The sequence below is a fragment of the Crocodylus siamensis genome, chromosome 3, assembly GCF_052110815.1.
Source record: "Crocodylus siamensis isolate JL-2025a chromosome 3, ASM5211081v1, whole genome shotgun sequence".
Lineage (NCBI taxonomy): Eukaryota > Metazoa > Chordata > Crocodylia > Crocodylidae > Crocodylus > Crocodylus siamensis.
In genome coordinates, this window is record NC_143397.1 from 58,106,468 (window position 1) to 58,118,563 (window position 12,096).

The 12,096-nt window shown below is 42.6% G+C and overlaps 1 protein-coding gene and 1 long non-coding RNA gene across 3 annotated transcripts in view; one reads left to right on the forward strand and one right to left on the reverse strand.

Annotated features, from left to right (window-relative positions):
* FER (FER tyrosine kinase) overlaps positions 1-12,096 on the forward strand; it is a 373,188-nt gene that overhangs the window by 357,705 nt on the left and 3,387 nt on the right. For both annotated transcript variants that reach the window (XM_090038358.1, XM_090038357.1), the window contains 2 exons: positions 3,146-3,300; positions 8,842-8,964. In XM_090038358.1, the coding sequence (XP_089894484.1) occupies positions 3,146-3,300; positions 8,842-8,964 (278 nt within the window). The remainder of the gene's footprint in view (positions 1-3,145; positions 3,301-8,841; positions 8,965-12,096) is intronic.
* Positions 1-12,096, reverse strand: part of LOC149868300 (uncharacterized) — a 148,633-nt gene that overhangs the window by 37,462 nt on the left and 99,075 nt on the right. The window lies entirely within an intron of this gene.

Here is a 12,096-nt window from a genome sequence, read left to right on the forward strand (position 1 = left end):
TTTGGGGCACCTTTTATATGGGTAGAGGCACCAAAACCTCCTGATTCTATTTTATAGTTTTCTTACCTATGTCAGTCATAAGAATGTACTCCTAGGGTATGTCCAACTGTTACATTTACATCAATGGCTAGCTAGAGTTAGGTCAATCTCAATGCCTATCTGTGAAGGCATTTAGAGGAGTTAAAAAAATGGCAGGTCCAATCTAAATTAGTTCACCTGAGGAGGTGATCTGATTTAAATTGGGAATGGGGTAACCCATTTGTAACAGGAAGCTAGAGGCTCTTGTTACCTTAAGGGGAAAGTGCAGCAGGCCAACCTTGCTGGATGGGCTGGCAGCTGAGCGAAAGCTAGTTGTGCTAAAGCTTGCTCTGTGGGACAGGTGGCCACACCGCTGGAAAGTGAACACTGCAAGCAGCTGTGTTAGGCTGCAGCAGGGAAGGGCAGGCTGGCCATTAGGCAAAAGGGGAAGAAATTCCTGTGTGTGGCTAGGGGGTCATATGACTGGAAGGGACAGTGCTTTGGGGCACATAAGCCCAATGCCTGAAACCAGGGAGGTAGTTTGGCCCTGCATGCTGCAGGCAGCAGTGCTCCTGGGAGAGCTGTGGGAGACTGACTACCAGGCACTCAAGCTACCCAAGAAAGCTGGGAGGAGAAGGCTCCATGGGAAGTATGGCTTACACGGTGACGTTGACCCAAAGTGGGGAAGACTTTTAGTTCAGAAGTGGCTGCTTGTATTTGTGTTGCGTTGCATTTAAGTTTGGTACTGGAGGTCCAGCTAATAGCTGTAGGGTAGGAAAGACACCATGGAGGGGTGCCTAGTGGGGCACTCTGTAGCCTAGCCTGGGGTCTGGGACTCCAAGGGCTGAGGGCTGGGTGAGTTAGAGAAAGGCTGGGAAGGCCAAGGCCATACAAAGTAAAAGAAGCCCGGCTCGGGGTCAGAGGTCCAGAGGACTGGTCTGTAGCATGAGTGCAGGACAGGGCCAGGGCCTCGGAGCCCATGAGTGTGAGACAGAGCTGGGGCCCAGGAGCCAAGGTCTGGGGCAGTGGGCCTGGGCTGAGGGGCTCAGCCAGAATAAAAGGGGCACAGCTCGGAAAACTAAAGCCTGGGCAAAGCTTTACAGTCTGAAGGCCAAAAGCTGCACTGGGGCCATGGGCCTCCCTCCAAATTATACAGTACAGCATGGACATGGCTGTAGGGCGGGGACAGAGGCCAAGAATATAGCCCATAAAGCAGCTGGTGCCTTGATGCACTGATAGGGCCAAGAGAGCCATAACTTGATGCCTGAGGGGGCAAGGCTGGGGCCAGCTGGGTATGGGAGGTACCCACTGGCTAAAGTGAACTGGGGCATACTCTGGGACCTTGGGGCAACCTCCCTAGACATTATAGAAGTTTCGTCAAGGCACAACAGGCAAGGTAAGAAGGGAGGGTCCCCAAGGAGCTGGAGTGGAAGAGGAAGTGCTTGGCCACCAGGGGGCATCACAGCCATCCCAGGGTCTGGATCCGCTACACGAATCTATAAAACGCCTGTACACATTTGGAGCGCAGCCCTAGGGCTCTCTTCTTCCTACCCCCATCCCTCCTGCCCAACCCTGACTGGACAGACATCTCCCCCATGGACCCCTTACCTCCCACAGAGCCACCCCCCCCCGATCCCACCTCCCCTTTCTTCCCACCTAGAGTTACTTGCACAAAATGCCCCGCACAGCTCCTAACACCAGCAAAAGGCTGTACACACTCCTCCTAGTCTTGTCATGCAGCTTAAAGTAAGCCATGTCGACACAGACCAAGTGCACCTAACAGTTGTACACACACTCAGGCCCCCTCCCATGTTACATCTATTGTGCATTTTCCTTGTTAACTGCACAATAAACATAGATGAGCTACATGTGCAAATTAACTATGACTTTAAAAGTCCAGCCAGCTATAAAGCTATTGCTTGAAAGTGTAATAACTTGAAAGCTGGTTTCTATCCAGCTTTAATTTGCTTGCACATGTAGGCAGCTGTTGTGATCTCCCAGCCATGAGGGCGCTCCATCCCCCCCACCCCCACCCACAGCTGGGAAACCACAGGAGCATCCCATGGCTGCAGAGGCTGAGGCCTGTAGCTGACAGGGGTCTCAGTCCCAGCTCCCCATGTGGCACAGTCGGGACTGAGAGTCTTGCATCTAACGGGGCTCTTGGTCCCTGCTGCACCACACACACAGCTGGGACCAAGAGCCCCATGAGGCAAAGGACTCTATACCAGCTGCACATGGCCGTCACAGCTGAAAACCACGTCAGCAAAGGGGGTTCCCAGCTGTAGGAGCCTGCTTCTTGCCAATGCTAGGGGAGCCAAGGATCAGGTTCCCCTTACTCCAGTAATTAGGCATGATTGGATTTAATGTGCAATCCCACAGTCACACCTCCTGCATTTATGTGCATGTGCAGAGGGGGCCTTAGACAACTAAATGTGCCTCTCATTCATATTCATTTAATAAGTTGTAAAGAATTGCATATTTGCTGAGCCTTATTCTGATCTAGTGCCTCTCTTAAATGGAGTAACTTCATTGACTTCTTCATACATTAGTGTGACATCAGCAGGATCAGATGTGGGGATGCACAGGTGTTTCATACCTCCTACTGGCTGACCAGCTGCGTATGAATAACATAGCTACACATTTAAAAGCAAATTATAATTTATAGTATTAATTATCTTCAGGTTCTCTGGATTATTTATGTCTAGCAACCTGTTTGTTAGCATACTAGCTATCCAGGCTGAAAACAAACAACTGTTGGTTTCTCAGGAGTTATTGCAATACCATAGAAAGTAGTCTAAAAAGTAAATACTTGTTTCAAAGTTTTCTAAAATTATATTTTTCTTTAAAAATGTTGCTGTGGGACTAAAAATATAATCTGGTTACGAGTCATTTTCTGAACATTGAGTTTGCTGGGTTCGTTTTCATTGCTGACCCAAAGACTTGTTGCTGCTACTGAATAGTTTTTTCTTTTTAGTGGAAAGTCTTGTTCTGACCTAGACATGGTAGAAATAGTTCCCTGGCTTCCCTGATTTCTTATGTGGTAATCAATTATAAATGCATTGCAAATGTAATAGAACAGTGTTTTCAAGTTGTAACAGGATGTTTTCTGTATCGTATTCTTACTCAGGGACCTTGCTGCAAGAAACTGCCTGGTAGGTGAAAATAATATCCTGAAAATCAGTGACTTTGGAATGTCTCGTCAAGAGGATGATGGAGTATATTCATCTTCAGGCTTGAAGCAGATTCCCATTAAATGGACTGCTCCAGAGGCTCTCAACTATGGTAAGTAGATATCATCTTAAACCATTTATTGTCGAATGAGCCCTGCCTAAAACAAAAAGGTATAGAGGGTACATATCGTGGTCTGAATAAAAATGTAGTGTTTTGCTTTGTCCCATGTAAAGGAACAAACAGTTAAAACTTGTCAGCGTAAATACAGTTGTGTCAGTCCAATTACGGCTATGTATTATACTTCCAGAGGTAAGATTTCCTTTTCCTTGCAATAAACATTTTCCTGTCCACGAAGCCAAAGTCAGAGTGCTAAAATGCTACTGAGTTAACAATTATTATGCATGTGTAATAAGCTTAGCAAGCAGCTAAATCATTGCAGTTGGCTACCAAGTCATTCATCCAAAGATAATCATTAGCAACATGAGCATGAGGTCCCTCAAAATTATGGTGGTGATTGTTTTAGCTTTATTCAAAAAACTGGAGATAATTTTAACACCCTAAAAACTCAATTACATAAATCCTGGAAGAAGAGGTTTGTAACTGATTTTATATATTTTAAAACTTGTAGTTTTAACCTGCAATTATATGCATCTTTCTGCTGTTGTCTTGAAAATAAATAAAATGGTGCTATTTGGGGGTGGAGGGAAATGGCCCATAACATGATGGGTAATAGCTTGAGAACAAAAATAGAAAAAGCCAGATTGGGCTCTTTTTTAAGTGAAATTAGAAAATATGTTCTAATTAGGAAAAAGGCAGTTAAGCAGTATGTGAGCTAGAAGTTGGTGCTTGGCTTGTATGTGTGTCATGCACAGGTATCCTGGTTTTCTCTGATCAAAAATCACAAATTCTCTGATTAAACTTCCCCCCTACCCCAACCCCCTGCTGCCAAACTACATGTTTTTCCATGATTAAAATGAAATCACTCTCTGTGTAAGTATCAGTTGAACACAATTTTTTTTGATATATTTACAATTTTCAAGCAATGTGGAAGCCTGCCAGTGTCTCTCAAACACTATACTAAAATAAATTCTAAATACGTATAAATTTTGGTGTTTGATTTTGAGTTTTTTATCGTGGAAAATCAGAGCTCCCACTGCCCCCTTCACTCACCAGGACTCAGGTCCAGCTACAGCAGCAGCTTTGTGGTGCCGAGCAGCCCTGATATGCTGATGCATTGCCCATGCCATTTCCCCTTACTCCTGACCCACAGCCTCCTCACTTCTGTTGGTGTCGCTCACTCCCCACCCCACTCCCACTCCCACACCCCTGCTGATGCCACTTACTCCCCACCTATAGCCCCCTAGGCCCTGCCAGTGCCCCTCACTCCCCACCCACAGCACCCCCCACTCCAGCTGGTGCCCCTTACTCCCCACAGATAGTCCCCTGGACCCTGCTGGTGCCCTTCACTCCCCACCTTTGGGCCCCTGGGCCCTGTCAAGGCCCCTCACTCTCCACCCATATCCCACTCCCTGCCTGGGCCCTGCAATTGTGCATTCCAGCTCTAGGCCTCAAGACCCATGCACCGCCTTGGCTGGGCAACACCCCCAGCCCTCCCCAACTCCATCTCTCACTACACTATGGGGGGCTCAATTCCCCCTCCCACACCACCAGACTTACCTGCTGGGAGCTACTCTCCAGGCTGCCTCGTGGCCATGTGTATGTGTGCACATGCCCATGGCACCCCTGCCTAGTCGCCCTTCTCCCACTCCCCCCTGCCCCTTGCAGACTGAAACTCTGTCAGTCTGGAAGGGGAAATCCACCATTTCCTGTTTTTCTCCTCTAAATGAGAAAATCCAGATTTTTCTCCTTAAAATGAAAAAAAAATCTGGGTTTTACTGAGTTTTTTCTGCAGCAAATGGAAAATCTGGATCCCGGGCCATTTATACACTGTTTTTGATTAATAAACTGTATTGCGAGCCATAATTCTTTGATTCACAGTATGGCTCCTACAAGTAAAATTCACCCATTTCTAAAGAGCCATCTTATGACCTGTTCATCATGCTTGAATGCCACAACCCACAAAATAGGGTCCAAGTAAGGTATAAGCAGGCCTTGCACTACCTCTTGCACAGCACTGAACTTAGCATCATGAGAATAGGAGTTTTCCCTCTGGAAAATCATTAACATGCTGTTTAAAGGGTATCTGCCCTTGGTTATTGTATGTACTGAGAGATGCTTTCTTGTTGCTACTGCTCAGGTTGCAGAACTGTTACCTTTTTGTGCATTTATTCAGTGTGGAAATGTAGGTCTTTCTGTTTGTTTTAATTTCAAGAAGTATTTACATTTATTCAGTAGGCAGTAAAACATAAAATCATTACTATACTGGCTGCAAAAAAGGAGAGACCTGGCAGCTTGTCAGGTACATAAAGAGTAGAGAATAGGGATACAACTTGCTACCAACTAATAAATAGATTTTGGACAAGAACAAATGTCATATCGTTACTGGGACTAAGCTTGGTTTCTCAATTAATCTCATTTTATGGTGAAACACTGCTGAGATACAGAAAGGAAATGACTGACAAGTCTTTGTATATTCAGTGAAATATGAAATGAATGAAATATGAACTGATTTACAGATGCATGAATAATTTTTAGTGAATACAGTGGAAATTGCAAGCTCAACACCTCTGATTATCAGGCCATTTGTGCCCATGTACTAGCATAGCTTTTTAACAGCATTAACATTAGTCCAAAAAATCCATTAGTTTAAGGCATGGGATCTTGCAAAGAAATTACAGGCTTATCCCAGTAATACCGTATTTCTGAACTGTGTACATGCTTCTTCAGTGTTAGGATGAATGGGAGACTTCCATTATTTTGTTGCTCTTCTGCTTGCATTTGGTACTCTCCCTGCCTTTCAGTAGAGTGGAACACACAGCTTTATTCCACTTAGCAGATTAGTATTTGGAAGACAGTAAGTAAATACATTCCTAATTAGTTTGAAGTGAATTATAGTCTTACTTAACAATATTTATATTTTAAAAATGTAATTTGGATTGTTTTCAGACATATTTGGCTTTTCAGACTTTTGTTAAAGTCACAAAAGTTGCTTATCAGCCAGGTATCCAACATTACAAAACTATCAAAGATGTTCTCACTCCTTTCAGCATTGTTCAGACGTGTGATACAAAGGTGCACAGCTTGCTGTTTAGTTGAAAATTGCATACAAGATTTGTTAAAATGACTGCAACTATATGCAGGGTTTTTTTAGGCATCAGGAAGAGAAAATGGAGCAAGAATTAACAAGGATCCACATCTTTGTGTGTCAGTCAAAATGTTTATCACATTTTTACTGTGGGAAGAGGGGCAGCAATAATGTACCATGTAAAGTTATTATAGAAATGGAGAAAAACTTAAGGTTTTGTAAATAGCTTCAAAATTGTATATTCTGAGACTAGTCAGGAGGTTCCTAGAGTTAAACCCGATTACTACTGAACTTAGCTGGAGTTGTTGTCACTAACTTCAATAGGACTAGGATTTTCGCCCCATTGTTTTCATCTGGGGTTGTCTAACTAAAATCAGTGTTCAATACTCTGAAAAACATCCAATAAAATTATACACACAGGCCAAAGTTTGTTCATTTTACACTCTTAAAAAAAACCCATACCATATACATTTGTTTAATGTGATCATCCACTATAATTCTTTTCACTTCTTTATACAGCTAATAAATAATCATATATATAAACAGCATGCCCTTTCTCTGCCCAGATATCATCATACTGAGAAAGTAATTGACTCTTCTAAACTTGTACTTTCTTAAGAAACTAATTACTTGTAACTTGTATCCACTGAATGACTTTAATGAAAAGTGTTAAATTACTGGATGCCAGACTCTGAAGAGAGTTGATATACAGACAAGAAAACTAATCTTACCACCAGCAGCACAGTGAATGTCCATAATTACTGCCTACTAGGCAGGCAAGCTAATTTAACACAGCTGGAAATGATATTTAGTTTAAGTGCAAACCAAACTTCCTGACGTCAGAACAGTTAACATAGCCCCAACTGTCACTATCATTTACATGTACTTCATTTGAGCTGTAAAAAGAAAAACATATCCTAGGTTTAAAATAATAATCTGTATGCATCGGCAAGACACAGCAGTCCTGAAAATGGGGCAGAGCGGGAGTGTGGAGCAAGATGCACACAAAAAAAAGAAATGGTGTGTTAAAATGTCAAGAACTGATTACCAGTGCACAAGCATATGCAGATTTTCCTGTGGCCCAAGACCCCAAGCATTTTATTGTGTAGTAGTGCTCTTAGTACTAGATCCATATGTGCATTTTTAAGAGACTCTTGCAAATAGTTTGTTTGTTTTATGATGTCATAATTGTCATATTTCTGTATTCACTTCCTTGCTCAAGTTTGCTTTTTAGATGGGAATCCACACAGGGAAAATAGAGGCATTTACAGCCTTTGACCACTGTGATGACACTGTCTCTGAGCTCCCAAGAGCTGTCTCTTTCTCCACAGAGCATCAGAAGTCTAACACAGAGCCTTTCTTTAACCCAGGGCTTCAGGAACAAAACTACTATTGTATTTAAAGCACAATTTAGGTTTCACAAGTAAAAATTGTAGGCCAAAATTTTCAAAAATGATTAGTGATTTTGGAGTGTTTAAATTCAGTTTAATGTAGTTCAAACACTGGGAAAATGCCCTATTTTCATAGGATGTTTTTTTACCAGGTTTGACAAATAGGTCCCTTATTTTAGGTTACTTCGGGAGGGATGGTCACAAGCACTTTTGAAAATGTTGGCCTTTTTCTTTTATAAACAGGCAACTGTGGGGAAAACTGCTTCTCTATACTTGATATGGTTTAATGGATCTTTAAATTTCAAATTTCAAGGGTGATAAGAGAGGTTGCTTTCATTTTTCTCAGTGATAAAGTACCCACTGTCCAAAATAAGGCATGTGTGGATTGGTGGCTTTTGTCACAGTAAAAAACCACTCTCAGACACTACAAAAACCATATTCCAAGAGCTATTTAGTGTACAGTGCTGATTCATTAAAAAAAACTTTGGCCTGGCAGCATGCTTTGTCACATTTAGAAGATCTTAATAACAGCTATGCCAATTTTAACTTCTTTCTGAACGCTAATTTTATTTTATGTATTTATTTATGTGCTGCCTTCCATTTAATTGCTCGTTAAATTACTGATTGTCATGTTCCACTGGGAATTGAAAAAGGTTAGTTGGTTAAGAAACCAAAGTATTCGCAGAGTTCAGAGACACTGAAAGTTTAATCTTTTCCCTTCTTTCCTTTCAAAGGTTACTGGACATTAGGGAAAAGGAGATCTTGATTCATTGGGAAAACAAAATAGCAGGAAACCAGTCATTTGCATTTTCTTAGCTTTGTGCCCTGCATAAATCTGTATATCTAATAACAGAGCTGTCCATCAAATCCTAGAACTTGTATATTGTTTCTAAATATTTGGTCTTCAATTAATTGGCTGCTAATCACTTGAAATCTGAGAACATGTTCATTAAAAGCTACAGTTCACTTATTACACTTAATCTCACAAAATGGGTAATATTAGCCATGCAAGAAATGTACAATCTCTTTATGTTAGCCATTTTTTCCTTCCTTTAGGGAGATACACTTCTGAGAGTGATGTGTGGAGCTTTGGGATCCTTCTGTGGGAGACCTTCAGTCTAGGAGTGTGTCCATACCCTGGAATGACTAATCAGCAAGCGCGAGAACAAGTGGAGAAAGGTAATTGTTGTAGCTGTTATTTATAGGATGCCATCTTATGCTGGGTACTTTATAGATCTGTAGGAAGACCATGTCTCTAATCCAAATAGACAACATCCGAATGGGGAATGGGAAGTAGTGACAGACTGATTAAGTAACATTAGCAAATGTCATGTTAGTTCCAAAATAGTGTTGTCTGATTTTGTTTTCATTATTGGATGTTTAGCCATCTAATTTATTAGGAACCTCCTGTGAGAACTGGGGCTTATGGGCTTCTTGGAAAAAGGTGAATTGAGTAGTACGAGGAAGAGAAGGTAAAGGCCTGCTTGATTTGGTCAGGGAGGGGCTCCAAGTATCAGAGCATCAAGAAAATGATGAGAATGAGAGGAACACATAAAGGGTTAGTTGAACACACTCTTATCAAGAAAGCTGGTGTTCATTTCAAGGTTAATGTCCCAAAATGTTGAGACTCCTGTTGTCCACATCTTCTTTTAGTAACACTTTTGCATTTGACCAAAATTTTATTTAAAAAAAAGTCCAGAGACGCTCCAGTCAAATTAGGCCAAATAGTCAGTCCTTAGATTTTTATTTTATAAAGTGATTATAAGCCTCTTATTACAAACATAAACACTTCTTTCTAGACTATTTGGTCCCTGAGTTCCTCTTTCCCAGTAACATCGTTAAAACATTGTTCTCCACCACATTGCACTTTACCATGCGACCTATATTGACATAATTGGGCGTTATTTTCGTAAACAGAGACTTTATATGGTTCCAAGTTTTTAAAACTATCACTTGACCTAGAATATGAGTTGATTGCTGACTGAAGACCTGATTGAGTGAAAAAGATCCACAGCCACAACCAAAAATATCACTGCTGCATATCAGTGTCACAAAACTGCTTAAGCAGAGGAGAACTTATAAAAAAAAAAAAAAAAGTCCTTCTTCCTGTCAGGTATAACTGCTAAGTCTTGAGATTCATCCATGTTCATACCCAGAAATATGGAAGTGACTGACAACAGGCCCAGCAGAAAAGATATAGATGTTATCTGTGGCAGTATAATATTCTTGGCTGTTCAACAACCCTGTTCATGGGCTTTTTTTTAAAGGGGGTCACTGCTCTGTACCAGGGGTGTTTCCTTCATCCCACCAGATACAGGGTTTTATTTTGGAAGTAGTGAGGGGGAAGATCTGGTCTCTAGCTGACTATCCCTATTTATAGCTCCACCACTGGGAGCCTGCTTTAGGTTTTTAACTCCCATAAAAGTTTGCATTGCATGAACAAAGCTGTTACAAGCTGGGAAAAGTACACTTGTGACCACAGAAGTATCTGTGATTACTCATAAGGGGAGAGGTGCCGTTCCAGACAAGGAACAGCTCTCAGTCTTGAAGGGCTGTCAACTGGGGAAACAGCTTTGGGCTGGATAGGGCCTTACTGAAACTATTTCTTAAGCCCCTTTGATTATAGGGACATAAGACTGGAAGGGTCTCTTGAGTCCAGTCCCTTGTGTTCACAGGCAAAATCTACCCAAGGATTCCCCAACATGACTGCTTTAAACTTCACACACAGCTATAAGGCACAATACCCCCCAAAACCAAGAAAACCCTGTACATGCTGTAGGTAAGAGCAGAGGAGATGAAGACACTGCTAATCCATTGCCACTATGGGGACAGAGAAACCGTTGATGCCTAGAAGATCCCAGGGAGAGAACTGGGCCTTATGCTACAGTGGAAAGTAACTGCTCTGCCTCTCTTGCCCGTTCCATGCAAATCTGACCTAGAAGAACAATTCTGGTGATTTGTGACCCTGGTCAAAAAGCAAGACTGTCTAGCCAGTGAGTTTTTTGAATACAGGCAAGCGAATATCCTCGGTCAACCCCTCACGCTCCCTGTCTTAACTGTTGAGTAACGTTCATGATGGAAAATCATTCCTTCCTGACCCTGCAGCAAAAGCTCTGAAACACAGGATTGCCAGATTCAAAAAGAGATTACCATATTTACCTGAATATAGGATGTGCCCACCCCACATAATTAGATTCTATATATGAAAAACTTATAAATTTGTTATAATTTTCCAGGTATAGAATCTAAGTATTGGAGGGTGGTCTTGAATCTCTCTCCCCCCCAACATACACAGATATGTGCACACTGCTACAGCAAGGAAAGTAGTGCCAGGGGAGGAGTCGGGCAGCCCCCTTGCCCTCTGCCCCACCTATTTCTTCCCCCTGCAGTGTTCTTCCCCCCTGCCACCTGCACCCCACAACCCCAGCTCCCCACAGCCTCTGCCCCTCCTTCCACTCCCTCCAGTCTCTACCTCTTCCCTCCCACCCCCTTGTGATCATCAGACACTGCTCGGGCTGCTCCGTCCCAGAGCACAGCCCTTGCCCAGCCAAGCAACAGTCTCAGTGCTTCTTACTAGCCAGGCAGAAGAAGGAGTTTCCATGTGCTCCTGCCTGGGAGAGACCACAGCCCAAGCCAGAGCCAAGCTGGGCCTGACAATAAAGCCGGGGGGTGGGGGGCGCTGCTGTGCATCTGACTCTGACCTGGGATCATGGGCAGAGGCAGAGCCACAGCAGCAATAGCCACCGCCACCACTGCCACCTCCCCGCTCTGTTTCACGCTTGAATATAAGATGGGAGGCTTTTTTACCCATACTCATGGCGGGGCTGGGGCTCATCTTATATTTGAGTATATATAATAACTTTTGAGTAAGTATTGGAGTAGAAGCTATACACCTAGTTTTAATCTACAGTCTGCAACATATTTACAATAAAGTAACAGGAAAATAAACCTCAAATTCCCCTGACTTGCTGTACCAGCATAGCTATGTTCTGTTTTAAAACAAGAAAACAAATAAATTGGTAGCAATGCCTGGATGTACAGGGTTGGACCTGCTATGTAGACTCTCATATTAGCTTGCCATGCAGCTCATCCTGCTGCTCATCCTGAAAAACTGTACATTAGTGAGGACAAGCATCAGCAGTTAAAGAGCTGTCCTTTCTCCATGAGCTACAGCACATAGCTTATATTGTTCATGCCTTAGACTACAGTCAGTCTTTGACTAATGAGTGAACATAGTGAAAATATAGTGGAAGATGGCAAATAGTAGAAACGGGAAAGGGCCGAGAGTAAAGATGTAAGAGAGAGACTACA